Source organism: Siphateles boraxobius, unplaced genomic scaffold (genome assembly GCF_051911475.1).
Source record: "Siphateles boraxobius isolate OS27281-9 unplaced genomic scaffold, OSU_SipBor_1 20, whole genome shotgun sequence".
NCBI classification, from domain to species: Eukaryota; Metazoa; Chordata; class Actinopteri; order Cypriniformes; family Leuciscidae; genus Siphateles; species Siphateles boraxobius.
The window spans coordinates 15232501-15254396 of NW_027508811.1; the positions used below are offsets into that span (position 1 = coordinate 15232501).

The window sequence follows — 21896 nt, forward strand, 5'->3', positions numbered from 1 at the left end:
TCTAACTAATCTTTCTTCTTTCTTTCTTTCTTTCTTTCTTTCTTTCTTTCTTTCTTTCTTTCTTTCTTTTTCTTTCTTTCTAACTAATCTTTCTTCTTTCTTTCTTTCTTTCTTTCTTTCTTTCTTTCTTTCTTTCTTTCTAACTAATCTTTCTTCTTTCTTTCTTTCTTTCTTTCTTTCTTTCTTTCTTTCTAACTAATCTTTCTTCTTTCTTTCTTTCTTTCTAACTAATCTTTCTTTCTTTCTTTCTAACTAATCTTTCTTCCTTTCTTTCTTTCTTTCTAACTAATCTTTCTTCTTTCTTTCTAACTAATCTTTCTTCTTTCTTTCTTTCTTTCTTTCTTTCTTTCTTTCTTTCTTTCTTTCTTTCTTTCTTTCTTTCTTTCTTTCTTTCTTTCTAACTAATCTTTCTTCTTTCTTTCTTTCTTTCTTTCTTTCTTTTTCTTTCTTTCTTTCTAACTAATCTTTCTTCTTTCTTTCTTTCTTTCTAACTAACCTTTCTTCTTTCTTTCTTTCTAACTAACCTTTCTTCTTTCTTTCTTTCTTTCTTTCTTTCTAACTAATCTTTCTTTCTAACTAATTCTTTCTTTCTTTCTTTCTAACTAATCTTTCTTCTTTCTTTCTTTCTTTCTAACTAATCTTTCTTCTTTCTTTCTTTCTTTCTTTCTTTCTTTCTTTCTTTCTTTCTTTCTTCCTTTCTTTTTCTTTCTTTTTCTTTCTTTCTTTCTAACTAATCTTTCTTCTTTCTTTCTTTCTTTCTTTCTAACTAATCTTTCTTTCTTTCTTTCTAACTAATCTTTCTTCTTTCTTTCTTTCTAACTAATCTTTCTTCTTTCTTTCTTTCTTTCTTTCTTTCTAACTAATCTTTCTTCTTTCTTTCTAACTAATCTTTCTTCTTTCTTTCTAACTAATCTTTCTTCTTTCTTTCTTTCTTTCTTTCTAACTAATCTTTCTTCTTTCTTTCTTTCTTTCTTTCTTTTTCTTTCTTTCTTTCTTTCTAACTAATCTTTCTTCTTTCTTTCTTTCTTTCTAACTAATCTTTCTTCTTTCTTTCTTTCTAACTATTCTTTCTTCTTTCTTTCTTTCTTTCTTTCTTTCTTTCTTTCTTTCTTTCTAACTAATCTTTCTTTCTAACTAATTCTTTCTTTCTTTCTTTCTAACTAATCTTTCTTCTTTCTTTCTTTCTTTTTCTTTCTTTCTTTCTTTCTTTCTTTCTTTCTTTCTAACTAATATTTCTTCTTTCTTTCTTTCTTTCTTTCTTTCTTTCTAACTAATATTTCTTCTTTCTTTCTTTCTTTCTTTCTTTCTTTCTTTCTTTCTTTCTAACTAATATTTCTTCTTTCTTTCTAACTAATCTTTCTTTCTTTCTTTCTAACTAATCTTTCTTTCTTTCTTTCTTTCTAACTAATCTTTCTTCTTTCTTTCTTTCTTTCTTTCTTTCTAACTAATCTTTCTTCTTTCTTTCTTTCTTTCTTTCTAACTAATCTTTCTTCTTTCTTTCTTTCTTTCTTTCTTTCTTTCTTTCTTTCTTTCTTTCTAACTAATCTTTCTAACTAATTATTTCTTTCTTTCTTTCTAACTAATCTTTCTTCTTTCTTTCTTTCTTTCTTTCTTTCTTTCTTTCTTTCTTTCTAACTAATCTTTCTTTCTAACTAATCTTTCTTTCTTTCTTTCTTTCTTTCTTTCTTTCTAACTAATATTTCTTCTTTCTTTCTTTCTTTCTTTCTTTCTAACTAATATTTCTTTCTTTCTTTCTTTCTTTCTAACTGATATTTCTTCTTTCTTTCTTTCTAACTAATCTTTCTTTCTTTCTTTCTTTCTTTCTAACTAATCTTTCTTCTTTCTTTCTAACTAATCTTTCTTCTTTCTTTCTTTCTTTCTTTCTTTTTTACTTTTTCTTTCTTTCTTTCTAACTAATCTTTCTTCTTTCTTTCTTTCTTTCTTTCTTTCTAACTAATCTTTCATCTTTCTTCTTTCTTTCTTTCTTTCTTTCTTTCTTTCTTTCTTTCTTTCTTTCTTTCTTTCTAACTAATCTTTCTTCTTTCTTTCTTTCTTTCTTTCTTTCTTTCTAACTAATCTTTCTTTCTTTCTTTCTTTCTAACTAATCTTTCTTCTTTCTTTCTTTCTTTCTAGCTAATCTTTCTTCTTTCTTTCTAACTAATCTTTCTTATTTCTTTCTTTCTTTCTTTCTAACTAATCTTTCTTCTTTCTTTCTTTCTTTCTTTCTTTCTTTCTTTCTTTCTTTTTCTTTCTTTCTTTCTAACTAATCTTTCTTCTTTCTTTCTTTCTTTCTAACTAATCTTTCTTCTTTCTTTCTTTCTTTCTAACTAATCTTTCTTCTTTCTTTCTTTCTTTCTTTTTAACTAATCTTTCTTCTTTCTTTCTTTCTTTCTTTCTTTCTAACTAATCTTTCTTTCTAACTAATTCTTTCTTTCTTTCTTTCTTTCTAACTAATCTTTCTTCTTTCTTTCTTTCTTTCTAGCTAATCTTTCTTCTTTCTTTCTAACTAATCTTTCTTCTTTCTTTCTTTCTTTCTTTCTTTCTTTCTAACTAATATTTCTTTCTTTCTTTCTTTCTAACTGATATTTCTTCTTTCTTTCTTTCTAACTAATCTTTCTTTCTTTCTTTCTTTCTAACTAATCTTTCTTATTTCTTTCTTTCTTTCTTTCTTTCTTTCTAACTAATCTTTCTTCTTTCTTTCTTTCTTTCTTTCTAACTAATCTTTCTTCTTTCTTTCTTTCTTTCTAACTAATCTTTCTTCTTTCTTTCTTTCTTTCTAACTAATCTTTCTTCTTTCTTTCTTTCTTTCTAACTAATCTTTCTTCTTTCTTTCTTTCTTTCTTTCTTTCTTTCTTTCTAACTAATCTTTCTTTCTAACTAATTCTTTCTTTCTTTCTTTCTAACTAATCTTTCTTCTTTCTTTCTTTCTTTCTAGCTAATCTTTCTTCTTTTTTTCTAACTAATCTTTCTTCTTTCTTTCTTTCTTTCTTTCTTTCTAACTAATATTTCTTTCTTTCTTTCTTTCTAACTGATATTTCTTCTTTCTTTCTTTCTAACTAATCTTTCTTTCTTTCTTTCTTTCTAACTAATCTTTCTTCTTTCTTTCTAACTAATCTTTCTTCTTTCTTTCTTTCTTTCTTTCTTTTTTACTTTTTCTTTCTTTCTTTCTAACTAATCTTTCTTCTTTCTTTCTTTCTTTCTTTCTTTCTTTCTAACTAATCTTTCTTCTTTCTTTCTTTCTTTCTTTCTTTCTTTCTTTCTTTCTAACTAATCTTTCTTCTTTCTTTCTTTCTTTCTTTCTTTCTTTCTTTCTAATCTTTCTTCTTTCTTTCTTTCTTTCTTTCTTTCTTTCTTTCTAACTAATCTTTCTTTCTTTCTAACTAATCTATCTTTCTTTCTAACTAATCTTTCTTTCTAATCTATATTTCTTTCTAACTAATCTTTCTTTGTTTCTAACTAATCTTTCTTTCTTTCTAACTAATCCATCTTTCTTTCTAACTAATCCATCTTTCTTTCTCTTTCTAACTAATCTTTCTTTCTTTAAACTTTAAACTTATTCAAACTCTCTGGTCCGGCTTTCTCAAGCCAACTTAAAGTTTGTCTCATCAAACTTTATTTTCTAGTTTATTTTGTTTTAAATGATTTCAAGTAAAAACAAATCATGTGTAAGGTTGCATGGGTCAAACACAATATCATTTTATTTAATTATTATTTTTTTGGTGGGACGAGTGAAATAAAATAAAAATTAAAGTAAAAATTTTGCCAATGGAAACCTTCCAGCAGAAATAATTAAATGATGATATATACTGTTTGTATGGAGCTTATAGATTGTCCCGTTTAACACAGTAACCATACTCCAGAGCATCAGGGCATGCTGTGTGCAGGCTCTGCCCATACTGTCACACTTAAACGGGGCAATCGAGACAGCTTGCTTTATGGTTTGGTAATGGCACCCTTATTTTTCACAGGAGTGGGGCTTTTTTATTTATCAGGCCAGTATTTATGGAGATTAATGAAGAAGCGTTGGGCCGGCTCTGCTGTAGTGAAGTGAGGAATCTGGAGTGCTGTCGGTCTCGTAAATCAGGCACTCCGCGCTCACTCATGTCTCAAACAGTCATCTCAGCCGCCAGATATAAGTCTTACTGCTCTCCATTAAACTCCCACAGATGTTTCCAGGCCTGGCAGGGGGGGTCGAGCGGGGGGTAAGATAATGTTGCTCACAGCAGAGACATGTAATCGCATACACACAGCTGCTAGTTGTTTCTTAATGTTGTAACTGCTCAACACTTTATTTTTACACCGTTCCACACTCATACACTTTCCTCGTTGGGTTCCTTGTATCTATTATCTATTATTATCGATTAAAAAAAGTGCTATAATCTTTTGTCTGTCATATATTTTGAAGTTGTCAAAATGGATGTAATCAATTCATCGGTTTTTATTTTTATTGTTTAATTTATTTATTTATTTTATCACTGCTTATCCCACATCTGTGTCATTGAGAAGTTGAAAGATTCCTCCTTGTATGTCTCTACCTGTTCAGCAACCTGCACAAAGAAACCCAAAGACCTCTTGTCAATTCTGCATTCAATTAGGCATTTAATGGTGAACAAAATAAAAACGGGACTCATATTCACCTTTGCATAAAAGATTGTCATGTGTGCATTTAAAAAATGCTTTAATTAACTTGGGCTTTCAATTTTCTCCTGGCTTGTTTTCATTCTTTGGATAAATTGATAATTTCCTGTCATGTTCTTGTCAGGCTGTGAGGGGTGTAAAACCCCTTTTTTGTTGCTTTGCAAACCCTTGCCGCACTGTGGGGTCAAAGGTCACTCGGCAATGCCTCTGATCCTGTAGCTCAGTTTGAATGGAGCGCTGCCTGCAGCATTTGAAAGGCTCTTTCTTTCTCGGAGAAGGGGGGGGGGGGGGGGGGGTCAATTTGTGCCGATAAAAGAACACAATGCAACAGAGCAATGAACAGCCCTGTCAAACAGGGGAGTTTATTAACACACCATGAATTGCACTAGAGTGGCTCCTGGTCTTCTGTTTCAGAATCAAGCTGCAGGGCTTGGGAAAGACAAACAGGAGCTCAATGAATCTGTTTGGTGTTCAAGCCCCGAGCCACTATTACCATCATACACAAACAATTTTTGAAACCTTTTACCGTAGCTTATTTGCTGTCAGTTAACATCCAGTTTGATGCAGACACACACACACACCACCCAGTAAGTGAGTGGCCTCTGTCACAGCATTAATAAGCATGATGCATGCATGAATACAAATCACATTATGGAGATCAGTGTTAATATATTCTAATAGTACCTGGTAATACTATTGTATAATCTGCTATGTATTATGTAGAATACTATATATTAGGGTTGGACAATATATCAATACAAGAATGTATATCTCATTATCTTTCTGCTTTTTGATGGTTTGCATTTATTTAACATGCATCTTATTTAAAAAATAATTTACCTGAATTGGTTTAAAACAGTGATTTTATTTATTTTTCTTCCACAAATGATAAAAAAAACAATATTTTAACAATTAGCTGTTGTTGGTCATTATATTTGAAATGTGTAATGCGAGAAGTTTTTTTTTACATTATTATTTTTTCATTTATTTAAAAAGCCATGAAGAGACTGATGACAGACAAATTAAACCTGACTTTTGGATCGATTCATTGACGTTTAAACCGATTCATGACATAAATCAAACTTACTGACTACTAATGATGGTCTTTAGGGAACCTAATGGCCAAACAATTAGGCATAAAAGCGTAAAATTGTGGATATTTCAATATATCACCCAGCCCTTATGCACATTAGTACTTTAGTATTTGTTGTACTTGAAAATATAATTTATAATTTGCTTGATCTTATGCTGTTCTGAATTTGAATGACTTAAATATCTCAACTGAAATGTAATCTCTCTTTTGAAGACTTTGAATATAGTGCACAAGTCATAGCATAGTACTTTCATATTGCTTATTTTTCATATTTGGAGTTCTCGTTGACTTTTCACTGGAAAAAGAGCTCAGTGAACATTCTGCCTAACATCTCCTTTTGTGTTCCATGGTAGAAAGTGGATCTAAGGCCCCATCCACTACTACGTTTTAGTTCAGAAACGGAGACCTTTTTCTACGTTTGCACCTCCTGTCCAGACTAAAACGGCAAAAATGAAGACCTAAAATGGAGAAGTTTAGAAACTCTGCCAACCCCGTTTTGCGTTGTGAATCTCCGCAGGGCGTTTTAGTGAAGACGGGTCAAAACGGAGGACTTTAGAAACGATGATGCAGAGGCTCTCGCTCGGCTCTCTGATTGGGTGTCATACAACGAAAGAAAACATACAACAACAGCCTGGACTACCAGTTACGTTAGTGCAAGTAAATTCTGCATTTTACAATGCTATAACTGCCTACATGCGCCGGAGGCAAACTATTATTCCAGTGATCTGTGACAATTCCCGTGTGCAGCGGCGGTATCGACCGTACATGGAGCGTTGGTTTTGGGTTAAGCCGGGAAGAACCAGCACATGGTGGGATAATTGTATCAATGAAGTTGTGGTTCCTGAGGAATGGTGCGAAAACTTTCGAATGTCCAGATCGGCACTTATCAACCTCAGCGAAATCTGAGGAATAGTCAATCTGTTTCCTGTTTACACCGGCATGCGCATGCCCAGTGTAGGTGAATGGTCACGTGATCCGCATTTTCAGTCGTTTTAATGTGAACGGAGATCAATTCTAATACGCAGCTAAAACGCTGGTGTGGACTGAGATCGTATTCGTTTTAAATCTCCGTTTCTAAACTAAAACGCAGTAGTGTGGATGAGGCCTAAGTGAGGGTGAGTAAACAACTACGCAACTGTCATTTTTGTGGTGAACTAGCCTTTTAAGAGACATTCTCATACACTTCTCTGTCTACCCCTCCCCCTGTTTCTCACATCCTCTCTTTCTCACACTCCAATCCCCACCCCCCAACACACACGTATTTGTCCCAGTACGCCACTGATCTTTTCCCTATGGGCGTCTGGCATGTGCGGGAGATCAAAGCACAGTGTCAACTTAAGGTTCAGGGGCAAAAACAATTCACCTGCAGCTCCGTCTGGGTAGGGGAAGTTTCTGTCGCTCACACACTATTTCCCCTTTCTAACCCCCCTCACCCCACAGACTGGATTAACCTCCCATGCATCATGGTCCTGGGCCGAGAAGCGCAAAGCGCCATTTTACGACCAGATAAACTCTAGCCATAAATTGACCGGTGGGTTTCACAACCTCTGTCTCTCATATTAATGAGAGATTGAGAGAGAACCTAGTCTCCCAGACTATGCCCCCGTTGAGCGCGCCAACTTGCAGGACACCCAATAGAAAGAGTCCATTGTGACAGATCATTGTGCGTCAGCCCCGGCAGCACGGGCTTGTTTGTCTTATGAATAATTCAGCAGGCCTCTCCAGCACTAAACAACAGAGGCCTGTACTGTATGTTTAACCAGTTGGATAGGGAAAACCAGTATGTTTGTCAGATAAACTCTGCATGACCTTGATGCGCAAGCATTCTGTTCGGCCGCGTCTGAAAGGTTAGTCTGGGAAATGGGCCTTCGTTGATGCCTCTGATCTGATCTCTCAGCAGATAGCACCTGGTGGTTCCTTACAAGTATGTGTGAGTTGCATAGAAAAGGAGAGAGTCAGACCGGATGGTGTCATTTACACTGTGCTACCCCAGTGTTCAAAGACATTTGGTAACTCCATTCTCTCTCCCAAGCCCTTGTCCGAAACAAGACACCGCACAGTTACACTGGATGCCGTCGCCCTGGCCAAGAGGGGAAGTGGCATTCACAGGCTCTCACAGAGACCCGAACACCTCCTGCTCTCTCCTCTCTGAGGACACTTTCACACTGGTGCTTTTGGTGAAGGCCTGACTTTGGTTTGTTTGGTTGGGTTGAGAGCCATTGTCTGTACTTCAGATGAATTTATTTATTCATTTGATTGCATTTTTAGTTTAGTTTTTACTTTAGATTTATTTTCTTATATAGTATTTTGTCTTATCTTATCAGACTGCTACAAATCAACCTCTTGGTGTAAAAAAATAAAACATTTATATGTGCCGATGTAATTGTACTGTTAACAGACTTTATAGTGAGAAAGAATAGATCATAATGTTGAATTAATGCAACAAGTCAGTATTGTGTTTGCCGCCGCTATTACAGAAGCTTGAATCAAATTTTAAATAAATATTATAAAAGTATATAAATAATATTTTTATATTAACCATTATCCCAAAAAAAAATACTGTACATCAAAGTAAATAATATTGGTAATACATTTGAATATTACTATATAGTGTGTATTCAAAGACAGCAATATGAAAAAGATGGTGGTAGTATAAAAAAATGACCTGTATAATTTTTATTGTTAATTTCTTACAAAATGATACAGAATCTTGTTTTTCTCAGAGAACTTAGCATGTGTGGAAAAAAATGCTTCATTTTATTGTTAAAATTGCCTGCAGAATTTGCTGCTTCTCTTGATGTCATGATGACACAATCATAATTCAGTTCAGAACCAGATCTTAACAGAGACCTGGAGTGGGGAACTAAAACTCTGGTTCTGAACAAATTGTCCAACACAGTATATAAACAGTCTGTGTTCCTGCACATAACCCAGCAGCTCTCTGCTTGTGTGTGTTTGTGTGTCCCTTGATTGTTACGTTAGATTGCTCTAAAACTGCCACTTATTGGGATGGTGTGGGCACTGCAGTCGCACAAGCAGCTTATGTAATGAGACATTTTTTTCCCCTCACACTTTCCCCCTCCATCTCTGTCTGCCTACACTCTGAGAAAATTAGATGGTGCAGAAATGCCTGGGATTACAGGGAAGCGTGGCTGCGTGTTTGTTGCTCCCCGGCTGTGGTTGGGAAAAGATGAGATCTGTACAGATCTGTATGTTCAACATGTCGCCAGATCTGTTTGTCTGGGGTAGGGAGGGATGTGTGAAATTACATATTTTCAAAATCAACTAGTCAGTGGGTACTAGTGAACTACTAGTTAACTAGTCGGTCTCAAGAAAGCCCTGTGTTATCTATCAATCTATCTGTCTGTCTTTCTTTCTGTAACATTGGAAACTCCAATTCATTTTAAAAGTCCTTTCTTTCTAAAATGGTCTTTTCATATGAAATGTTGTCATGTTCGATTCATTCTTGTGAATCCTTTGGTTCATATACAGTAGTTCTTGTAAAAGGAAGGGTTAATCATCGTTTTCATTTTAGCGGTTTTATTGTTCATTTATCAGTTCAAACAATTTGCCGCTAATTTACAAATTACGTAATGTAATTGGATACTTATGTGTTGACATCCTTAATAGATTCAGTATAGTTAGATACTTTCTGTTCGTAGCTTAACTAATGTAGTTGAAGCACTGTTAATTATGATTAGCTTGACAAGCAACAAAATTAGTTTATGCCAGATCTGTTTTTGTCTTTTTCAACTAGACCAGGGGTGCAAATCTCAGTTCCTGGAGAGCTATAGCCCTGCAGTTTAATTTCAACACACACACACACACACACACACACACACACACACACACACACACACACACACACACACACACACACACACACACACACACACACACACACACACACACCTGTAGTATTCCAATAAGCCTGAATGACTTGATTAGCTGGATCAAGTGTGTTTAATCAGGGTTGAAGCTAAACTCTGCAGGGCTATTGCCCTCCAGCAGCTGAGATTTACACCCCTGAACTAGACTGTACAAAAAAGAAAGCTCCAGATAAACTAGTCAATCTCACTAATCGACCTGTTGGTTCTTGAATGACTCAACCAGCATGACCTATTCTTAGTCTGGACAGAGCGAGGAAGACTTCTGACAGGCCCGCACGCATCTGATCATGCCTCGCCGAATCGCCGGCTGTCTTCCTCCTCGGCCCTGTCGCTATGGTGAGGATGTGACATGGTAACAGACCGGCATTGGGAGGTGTGAAAGAGAATGTCACAGACAGCAGTCCAAATATGACACCATTGGCACTGGGCACACGGGGGGAAAAAATGGCACACAACACCTCACTAAGCCACCTGAGCGTGAAATGAAGCAGATAAGAGAACTGACCAGATGTTTCGCTCTGCGGGGGGGACGCGAGAGTAAACGGGTGATGGAAACGGTGAAGTCCTGAGCTTGTTAGCCTATTGAGAGAGTAGAGACTTGAGTCCTATAGCAATGACTGATTTAATAGAAGCAGACAGTGCTCATCATTGTCAATCATGGTGATGTGCCGCTCTCTCTTCCTCCCCTGCCTTGTTCTGTCTCTCGCTCTTTCTTTTTTTTTTTTTTTTCATTTTCTCTTCCCTCTCTACCTCCTGAGCTTTGGTGCCAGGCTGGGCAGGCTCTGATGGGCAGACGGCGAGTTGTCTTCATTATAATGCCTTTATTTATTCATGTGTCTGCGGCCAGTGACAGCCGTGCCTGTGCACAGCTCTCCTCTCTGTCTGCGTCCTTAGAGATATGACTCATTTTCATTTCTCTCTTTCTCTCTGCTAACATCATTCTCTCTTCTCTGTCAAGTGCTGCTTTCAGTTAGCTTCAAAACTGACACGCGAACGCACAACACGCATCAGTCACATCCAGTGGCCCACGTCAGCACACAGAGGGTACTCGTCAAGTTTCGGTGGAGAAATCGCTTGATGCAGGCGGCTTGTGCGGGCCAGATTGCCTCATGACCACTTTTGGGAGGCAGGCGCTGGCTATTTCAGTTCGGTCTATAAATAGTCGCGCTGCGGTTTTTGCCAGTTTGATAAGCCTGTAATTGGAGTTGCATCCATCAGGTTACAGAGGGCTTTTAATCCTGAGACGTGTTGGCTGGGTTCTGGAGCTTTTCAGGTTAAAGAGCATTCATTGCCATTGTTTAAGCCTGGGATAACTGAGCTAAATGCTATTAGATTATTACAGTGTGTCAAAAGCATATTAATCTAATTTTGCCTTTCCGTAGTTCTGCCAAACAGTCAACCTTAATAAGGCATTGTATTCCAACCTGCTTTTTAAGCCCCCTGGCATGAGGTACATTGGGATTTTCTAAGGATTATAGTTCAAAATTAGGTTATGTCGCTCTTTTACCTGAATTATAGTGCAGTTTGTTGGGTTTTCACGGCTCTGCTGTAGTTGGTAGTCGGCCTCTTTGTGGTATAGATCAAAAGAGAAGCCGTGATTATGAGACGGATCACTTCAGTCTAGGCTCTTAGGGGTTTTTTCCCATGTGCTTTGATACGTCAGAACCTTGATGGGCTTCTGTTATGGAGCCCAGTATTTGGCTGTGCTGCGCAAGGGGCTGTCAGCGGATGCTCTGATTGTCCTCTGGCAATTGAGTGATAACTGCAGCAAGCATGTGACAAAGAGGAGTGGCAGCTGGTGGATGCTGGGATACGTGCTGGGTCACCTCCCTGTGAAAAAGCCCTCACTTCTTTAACAATTAATGCCCCTCAGACATTTAGAGGAATATCTTGTTTGGGATGAAATGAGAAATGGGAATTGTAAGGAATTTAATAATTGTTGTTCATTAAAAATTCATTTTGATCGAAGAAATATTTTAAAATGCAATTCCATTTCCAAACAATGATTTTTGATAAATAGATTTATTTAAAAAAATCGGAGACAAACTTTTTATTTTTATTTTTTTTATTAAAGAGGCAGCATATATGCAAACCAATAATATATCTTAACTATATGAATAACAAAATATAAATGTGGTAATATTTCCTACAGTTGAAAAGTTTGGGGATGGTAAGATTTTTTTATATGACTTCTAAAGAAGTCTCTTATACTCACCAATGCTGCCTTTATTTGATTGAAAATAAAGTAAAAACAGTCATGTGAAATATTAGAATATTTTTTCCCCCATTTTAATATATTTTAAATGTAAGTCTTCATTGTCACATGATCCTTTAGAAATCATTCTAATACGCTAATTTGGTGCAAAATGAAACCTTTCTGATTATCAAACTTGATAACAGCTGCTTTATATTTTTGTGGAAACCGTGATCTCCCCCCCCCCCCACCCCCCCATTTTTTTATGATTAGGTGGTTCAGCAAAGTGACTGCATTTATTTGAAATGTAATTTTTTTTAACATTATAAATGTCTTTACTGTCACTTTTGATCAATTTAATGCATCCTTGTTTAATAAAAAATATTATTTTTTCTAATCTTTCTAAACACAAACTTTTTTTAAATGCATAGTGTATATTTAATTTATTTGTTTTTATAAAATACTGCTGACAAAATTTGTAATGCGTGTTTCTTTAACTCGGTTGTATTTGTTTGTTTGAAAATGAACTGCTCATAAAGAGTCCTTTGTTCAGTAATTTGACTACACTGATTGCTGATTGTTTTGATGCGGAATATGAGCCAGTTCTAACTTCCCATCCATCGATGCATAAGTGTACATAAGTTTTAAATTTAGATTTATAAAAAGTAAAAGATACTTATGACTGCACGAGTGCCCACCAAGCTGCATGGACAGTTTTGGGATATGGGAAGATTTTTGCTTACTTTGACATGCATGCATGTCTTGATATATGTTTTATTCCCATAATGGCCTAATCTGGCTCTACCTGCTGTGTTGTAGTCTTAATGTAAAAAAAACCCACACACAGTCTTTTCCATACGATCAGCAAATTTTGAGGAAACATCAGCATTTTGCATAATTTATTTGTTTTTGTTTGCATGTTTCTCTTCACTTCCCAAACAACCCTAATGTATTCTTGCATACAGTACAGCGTGTGTGAGAGTCTTCGCTTACGTGACCACGTGCAGCCACATTATGTCAGAGCCAGGCTGCGTGCTCTAGGCCGGGGGGGCTCAACGCAGCGGGAGACACTGCTGTTTAATTTCAGCACTTCATCCCCCTCCATAATGAAGCTTCCCTCACGCACGTTTGCTCACACCCTGCCAGTGCTGCTGGCGGGTAATTGGGATGTGACTGAGCATGAATATCCCTTACGCCTGCCGCAGACCGACCTCCCCGCGACCCTGCAGATAGCTCTTTGTCTTAATGGACATATCATCTTTTATTTAGATCTCCATTTGAAAGTAATTGTCAGCAGGAGGGGGGTTATTGCAGTATATGGAGACGAATAGACTGGTGTTTCACAGCGGACCTCTTTGATTGGCTGCAGTTTTTGGATGGCTTTGATTATGAGAGTCGGAACAAAGGTGTGTGCTGTGCCAAGCTGTTTTTAGAGGCCAGCCCCGACCTGGTCCTTCCTAATCATTGCAGCTCTTCTGTCTACAATACAATCAAAGATGTATGCATATACCATTTGAATCACAATACTGGTATGTATATGTTAAGATGTGTGTTTTACAAACCCCCCTCCAGTTTACTGTCAAGTAACTGCACCTAGTGAGTGTTTTTCCACCAGGTGCAGTTAAAATGCAACGCAGCGTGTCATGTGCAAGTGTTGGGTCTGTAAACAGTAGCAGCAGGAATGATGTGAGATGACCGCAGGAAATGTTAGATTATGCTGGGGTGATCAGAAAGGGTGGTGCATTTGCTTCTTGAGTAATCACGATTTATGCATTTAAAGCATTTCATCAGAGGTATTCTTTTTATTTTAAAGTCAACATTGTCAAAAGTGACCTTACTTTCTTAATGCACATTCATGGTATTTTAGTGCTTGTTTGTAGAGTATTTACCACCCTTGGACTTTCATGTTTGTTGTTTTGCAGTACTGAATTACGTTAGACTTACATTCACCCACAAATGAAAAATCATTATAAATGTATAATAATTGCATTGAATAAAAGTGAAAAGGATATATCTTAATATATAATTATGAATGTTATATAATGAAAAGTCATAATTAACTTGTCATTCCAAACCTATTATACTTTTGTTCATTTACAGTAAAACCATTGTGTCTCTTCAGAAGACTTGGATTAAACGTCTTTAAATGTATTAAGTTTACATTGTCTTTATGAACTTTTTGAAATGGCAGTAATATAATGGAGGGACATAAATCTTCATGTTTTAAAGATAAATGAAAGTCCTATGGGTTTTGATTACTATAAGAGATTAATTGATGAAAGAATTTTTTTCTTTTTGGTGAACTATTCTTTTAATTAGGCTTTGATCCAAAATAATGACAATTATAAAATCCAGAAGTATTCACCCCTTTTCAAAGTTAAATGGAGATAACTTGTGTGCAGTCAAGGGCTTTTGACTGATTTTAGTATAAATACGCCATCTGGAAGGTTCAATTTGGCAAGTCAGTATTGTGGCAGAACTTACACCATGAGCATGAAGGCTCCAAACAACTCCATGAAAAAGTAATTAAAAGGCACAAAGCAGAGGATGGATACAAGAAGATTTCCAAGTCATTGAATACCTCTTGGAGTAAATCCATAATTAAGAAATTGGAAGTGTAGTGCAGCTGCAAATCAAAAGTTTTGATTGACAGATTGACCAGAATTATCTCCAGTTTTTCAAGTAAAATGGTTTGTAAACTCGGTTTAATGTTGATTTCATAGGACCTGGGGTGCCCACTGCATCATTTGCCCCATCAACAATTTAGGCTGTTTACGTATTTTTAGTCTTACAGTACATAACTACTGCCACACTGTAAACAGAGGTGTATTGCTCCACAGACAGACACAACTCTTTGTTTGGAGTGATTAATTTCTCATGTATACAGGTCATCTCTCAGGCAGAGCTTCTCATTCACAAGGGGCCCCATCAACAGACATTGCAAGGTTGCAATAAAAGCAGCAAACGTAGCACCGTGTACTCTAATAAATCTTCGGAGGTTAAACCCCACAGCACTAAAAACCTAGAAAGACCTTTTCATCATCCCCATAAAAGTGGCAATGTCACAGTGTTTGTGGTGAGCCACCGTCCAGGATGCTGGAATCAGTGCTCCCCTGTAATCTAGTTTAACGCAGCCTACAGACAGACATCCTGTGTCTCATTTCATTATTCCATCAGTTTTGTGAAGGTTTTGCTCCATCAGACTTGATTACTTTATATTCAGAGGCTTTTATAAGACCAGAATTCAATGCAATCTGAATAGCTCCAGCCCTTTCAGTGCCGAAAAAATTACTAGGTCTACAAATGTGTAAGGATGGATTCTATGTTGGCGGCCATGCTGGTATCAGCCGTAAAATTAGTGTTATCCATATCCATTTATATTTAAGATAAATTATTGCTGAATTGACTTGCCTGTTGTTCAGTAGAAATAATTTAAAATGTTTACTTTTTTAACATAATGCACTTTTTTTGTTTATTTTTTATTATATTTTGAAAGTAATAATTTCCCATTTAGCTTTTGTAAAAGAAAGTTCCCCATAAGAATGTATTTATTTAAACTTTAGGCCTATACTGTATTTGTACTGTATTTTTTTTCTAATTAGTCTAAATGTAATCAATGTATAATATTCAAAATATAAATATTATCTTATTTTCTTAATTGCTTGTCCGTGTACATACTTTATATATTTGTTAGAATTATTTTTACCATTTGCATCACATCTCTAATTTTTTTTAGCATCTAGCACCATGAGCACAACATTAAAATACATTGTGTCAAGTTCAAATTATTAATACCAAAACATGGTAAAAAAAAATAAAAAAAATATTGATAATAAATGTAAAAAAGAAAATGTTAAAATAAGGTTTAGGAAAAATTAAATGTTTTGAATTTGAAGCTGTTGTAGTCACACAATTGAGTTTTCATCATTGATCATTGCTGTCAGTTTTCTAACAAACCCTACATTATATTGAAATGCCTAAACAATGACTCACTCATTGTTCTCTTTCTTTACCACTTTTTAACCCTGAATTCAAATAAATGTATTTGTTTTTTCTCCTTATCAGTTTGCTATTACTTCCTGTTTTCACTAGTTATTCTCTTGCAGAGTTGCACGCACAGGGCCCCTCTACCACGGTCCATTTTGCCTTTCCAGGAATTGTCAATATATAGACAACTTCCTAGTTCCTGGATATTTGATTTCCAGTCTTTTTTTTACTCTCAGATATGGAAGCTGTTTACGTGTTATAATAATCGCTTTTCCTCCTCTCTTTCCTTTTTGTTCCCCACCCGCTCGATCTGTCCTAACTCTCAGTGGATGATCCAGGAGCCGCACAAAGTTGGCACCTTCTTTGGCTGCATCGGGAAGGATACGTTCGGGAATATCCTGAAGGAGAAGGCAGAGGAGGCCAACGTGGATGCCCACTATTACGAGCAGAGCGAGGAGCCCACGGGGACCTGCGCTGCCTGCATCACTGGCGACAACAGGTCAGCCACCCCTTTCCTCTAAGGAGCGCCCTTATCGCTTCCTCAGGATAGCACCCCCCTACACATACCCAGTGCACATTCACACACCCCACCTCACTATGCACTGCGACTCACTGTTCCCTCGCCGGCTGTTCTGCTCTTTTCCGCCAGAGCTCTTGATTTATTTATTTGCCGGGGTTAGATCAGCACAGAGGTATTTTGATACACCGCATGACTTGGCCCTGAAGGGTGCTAGATTCCATGACTGAGCAGATATGTGAAACTGCTTTGGCCAAATTATGTGCTACCTACATATTTGAACATTTGAGCATTTGATGTGTTTAAGTGTTATTTACTATTTCTTTGTTTGCGAAGAGAATGCGATTTGTAACCATTTAAGTTATCAAGATATCACTTATCATTGTATAAATCTGTAATTTGTATTAACTCTGGGGATTTGTTCAAATGAACAGCAGGTTCAAACTCCTTATGGATAGCGGTCTCATTCTTTGACCATCCCCATATATCTTTGGAAAATTTGTTATCAAAAAATAAAAATCAGATGCCATTGAAAGTCAGAGTGGGAGCTTAATAATAATGAGTTTAATTATTCTGAATATTTCTCAATGATTGTGGTTCCTTAATGATTTTATTAATGATTATTTTAGCTTTTGGTCAGAAATATTTAGTAAAAGAAAAAAAAAACTTAAAAGTTTGAGATTATTTTGAATTTGAACAGAACAGATGTGACAAATCAGAAATAAATTGTAAATTATATATAAATTATTTGTTATTAGCTTTTTATTAAATTTGTTAATTAGCAATAATAGCTACGTATATTTTTAATTATAGTTATTTATTTATAGTTTTATTTACATTTTATATATATACTTATATGCATTTATATTATTGTTATATTATATATGTTTTACTTGTATTTATTAGTCAGACATCACAAAATGAAGATTAAAACATTCTGGTTCCGTTAGTGAGTCTAGTAACTGGGATTTATCTAATAACCACTCTAAAAATATTCTCTAAATGAACTGGCTCATAAGAGTCATTTGTTCAAGAAACAATATGTCTTGTGCTGTATAGTCACAAATGTGCTGCTTAGTAGTAATGCAGGAAACACTGTATTTTGGAGCTTGAGAGACGTGGTCACTATAAACTGTTTTTGTATTATTAGGAGTTACACTGAAAAACTTGTGTACTTTACTTATGAAATAATCGTTCCTGGGAGGACTATTCCTTTAAAAAAAAAATGCATGCATTTGCAGGGGCACCAGTGTCAGTGAGATCATCTGAATAATAGATGCACCTCAGAGGCAGTCGTGATCGTTCAGGTGGTGATCTGCATTTGTTTTGCATGTTGTCAGCCATGCTATTGCCTTTTAATCAGAGCTGCTAAAAAAACTATTGCAAGTGTGTGTGTACATGAGCAACCGCTCACAGGTGTGTCCCTTCTGAGGCGAGCTGACAAAGGAGAGGGACTTTAAATCATTCTGGTTGCTTTATTGTACATTATTCCCATCCACGCACTTGCTGTAAAAGGGTTAATGTTAAGAGAGTTTTGATAAAAGCAAATGGTAACGGATAGCTTTCTCCAGGTATCATAGACCACCTTGGAGTACATATACTTTTGGTCATGTTACGTATGTGTAAAAGGACCCATGTAGCTCGGGAATAAATGAAAGTCGAGAAGGAGATTTATGGGGACCGGTCTCATTGTTTAGACTGTCATAGAGTTAGTGTGCGAAGGCTATGTATTTAGAGACAGTTTGAAAGAGCAGTGGCTTGTAGAGCTGTCAGCCTTGGCCTTATGAGGCTCTTCTCATTAGCGCCTCACCTGTCAAAGCAGACCCTTTCATTACAGGAGATTCACAGACCTGCAGCTCAGGGCCTGAATGCGGCTTGATCAATATCTTCCTCAATACTTTCTCCCTGCAGCTATGCAGCGCACCTGTACACAGCCGCCGTTGAGACAGGCCAGACGGGAAACGGTGGTAAAAGACTGGCTTGGGAGGGGGGAAGGAGAGGTCACTGCTCTACAGCCTGCAGCGAGAGGTCTGCCCTTCCTCTCAGCACTGCTTCTCTCTGTGAGCGGTAATGATAGCGTGGAGGAGAGTCTGACACAATCTGCCTGGTCAGATCAGCGTGACTCTGCCACTCTAAATGCTTATTATGCCTTAATGGATTTGATTTTGATTAACACGATGACATCAAGCGGAAGGGTGTCAGATCTGCATCTTGCATGTTCCACTGTGAAAATTACAATCAGTTTCTTTTTTTGTCAAGGGGATCACCCCAAACTAGCTTTGTAACCATGACTGGTTCAGGGGTGGAAAATGCAGCGTCTCTTGGACATTGCGACAACACACCACTAACGCAACTAGCCTCGTCCCCCTTTTATTTTTTGTGTATGCCTTACACTGTCCTAACCAGACGCGATGCGTTAAGATTCCGGCGACAAATACATTCAATTTGTCCACACTAGACGCGACGCAACTGCGAGATGTGTCAAAATCAATCAAAACCCACAGCCAATCAGAACAGCGTGTGGGCGGAGTCTCGCGGCAAGTGCACAGCACCAGAGAGTAATCTTGACGGCACTCGAAAGAAAATGGATAAGTAGACTTCATAATCAAATTCACAAATATTACACTATTTAAACATTATTCAAATACATAGGCTACTGAGATACTAAAACAATCTTTGTCAAAGAATACACTTGTTTGTTCACAGTTTGAACAATCTTGTTTCCATTTGTTTAATTTCAAGATCTGAGGTGAATTATCCATTGTTGCTTTTACGGCTACAAAGTTGGGAACACTAAATTATATTCAAAGTCACATTGCATTTAAAGCACATAAACAGTACCTGAGATTATCATTGCCACACTTTGTGTTTGTTGTTCCAGCCGTGACGTCACAGAAAAATAGAAACCGTTTCTAAAATAAAATTGTCGCGTGTCACCGTCACTGCTGGTTTGGACAAAAACTCTGATTAACATGGAAAAGATACCTTTTATTGCACGTCGCGTGTAGTTGGAACACCGTGTTAGGCTGGAATTATTTAAATGAGGGAATTTGAGACTACATTCCCAGAAGAAAACTGAAGACTCCGATCGAGGCGTTCAGAAACCGTGCTTACTGATATACAGTGGAGTAACTCCCTTTGGAGTGGACTTTGTGCTTTGTAACTTTGCAGACCTTTTTCATTATCAAATAACAACATTAGCAAGTTGAAAAATGTAAAACAGCATAATAGGACCCCTTTAAAATAATGTAGGATTTTTATATGGCCATTTGTCGGCCCCAATAGTTACTTGAAAATATGAAGCATGAAAATAATGGTGTATATATACAAATACATGGTGAATATAGATAGGAAATGTCAAGTTTTTTATTGTGCATGCTTGTTAAAAAGAGTTCATAAGAATATAAATGTAAACCAAGTGTACAATTTTTATTTTATATAATTGTACACCCCTCACATTTCAGCAAACATTTTAGTATATCCTCTCAAGGGACAATACTGTAGAAATGAAACTTTGAGATATTTTAGAGTGGACAATGTGCTGCTTGTATAGCAATATATATTTACTGTCCTCTAAAAAGAACTCAACATACAGCCATTATTGTCAAAATAGCTGGCAACAAAAGTGAGTACACCCTAAGTGATAATAGCTGTACATCGTTTAACCATGCAAAGCCACATGTCCTGTTCATCACGTTCATGTTTTGGCTCACAAGAAAGCCTGCAAACAGTTTGCTGAAAGCAACCTGTCCAAGAGCATGAGTTACTTGAACCATGTCCTGTGGCCTGATGAGACTAAGATGAACTTGTTTGGCTCAGATGCTGTCCAGCATGTGTGGCTACGCCCTGGTAAGGAGTACCAAGAAAATTGTGTCTTACCTACAGTCAAGGATGGTGGTGGTAGCATCATGGTCTGGGGCTGCCTGAGAGCTGCTGGTACTGGGGAGTTTAGCTTCATTGAGGGAAACATGGATTCCAACATGTACTGTGACATTCTGAGATGAATCAACATGATATGCATCCTGATAAAGTTCCCTTGGCCTTTGGAATTAAAAAGGCCCCACATCATCACATTCCCTTCACCATATCTAGAGATTGGCATGGGCCACTTTCCATAAGATCATCTCTCAATGCAAATCAAACCAGCTATTAGCCTACATGAAATTACACCATGCCTATCTCTAGGTATGGTAAAGGGAATGTGCTGATGTGGGGCTTATTTAATTCCAAAGGCCAAGGGAACTTTATCAGGATGCATATTATCCTGGATCCATGAAACAACTGGCCTTTAAAAATAAAAATCTGCCTGGCTCTATGGGAATTTAACATAGGGGTGTCCTGAATTATGCACCCTGTATTTTAAGGAAGAACATTTATTTATTTACAATACATTATTCATTCACAAAGAAAATTGGTGTCCTTAAAGGTTGGATTTTCCTCATTTTCTAAATTGAGGCATTAAGATCAATTTCCAAAAGATGATTTTTTTTAATTCCTCTTTTTAGTCAACTTTAGCATGGGTGTGTTCACTTATGCTATCCACTGTATATACTGCTATACAAGCAGTACATTGTCCACTCTAAAATATCCAAGTTTCATTTCTATAGTATTGTCCCTTGAAAAGATATACTAAAATGTTTGCTGAAATGTGAGGGATGTACTCACTTTTGTGAGATAGTGTGTGTGTGTGTGTGTGTGTGTGTGTGTGTGTGTGTGTGTGTGTATATATATATATATATATATCTGTGTGTGTACTGTACATATTTCTGGTTACTTGATTTACATTTATATTCTTTTGAACCCTTTTTAACAAGCATGCACCTGTTCATAAATACTCTGTCTCTGGCATTTCTAGCAATGCTCTTCACTTTTCCTCCAAAAGCCATAACCGCGGGTCTATTGATTCTCATTTGTGGCCTGACTGTGCATAGCAGTGCTTCTTCTGTAAGGCTAATGCTGGTTCATTGTATCGGCTGGCCTGTTGGGACCGCATCCTCTCAGTAACAAGTGAATAATGAGAGTGGTTGTTTTTCAAAGTGGAATTAGTTGTTTTTGTTGATACGAGGACCACCGGGAGGTTAATGGAGAAACAGCAGTCCCGGTGGACGTTTGCAGTTCTCCTGCATTATTGATTTGTTTGTTCATTTATTTATGGGAAAGGTCTTGTAAGGCATTTGCACTTAAATAAAAAGAAGAAAAATAAAGAAAAAAGTGTGTTGATATTTAATTCTGGCAGAGCTGACACAAAGCAGCTGTTTAGAAAACCGTAGTCCATATGTTAGCCGTATTCCGCCTACAGCAATTTACAAAGTTACAGCAGCAGCAGCACGTTTTCAAGGAGCTACATAATTTACACAATCACCCTGAAGATAGAGTTGGTTTCTCTACTGCATTATGTGGTTTCTTTCATATAAAGCCATTTATGAGAAGGAAATGGGCATTGGTGTTATGTGAAATAGACAGTGCCTTTGGGACATATAATGATGATAATTTAAAGATACATTTTTTCTCCAAAACCTTCTGGGAAAAAAAATATTTCTGAAACATTTTATTTAGGTATTCAACAAATAATTTTAT

General features: G+C 36.5%; 1 protein-coding gene across 2 annotated transcripts in view; it reads left to right on the top strand.

Moving 5' to 3' along the window:
• Positions 1 to 21896, top strand: part of adka (adenosine kinase a) — a 170408-nt gene that overhangs the window by 72902 nt on the left and 75610 nt on the right. For both annotated transcript variants that reach the window (XM_077237060.1, XM_077237061.1), the window contains exon 5: positions 16129 to 16301. In XM_077237060.1, the coding sequence (XP_077093175.1) occupies positions 16129 to 16301 (173 nt within the window). The remainder of the gene's footprint in view (positions 1 to 16128; positions 16302 to 21896) is intronic.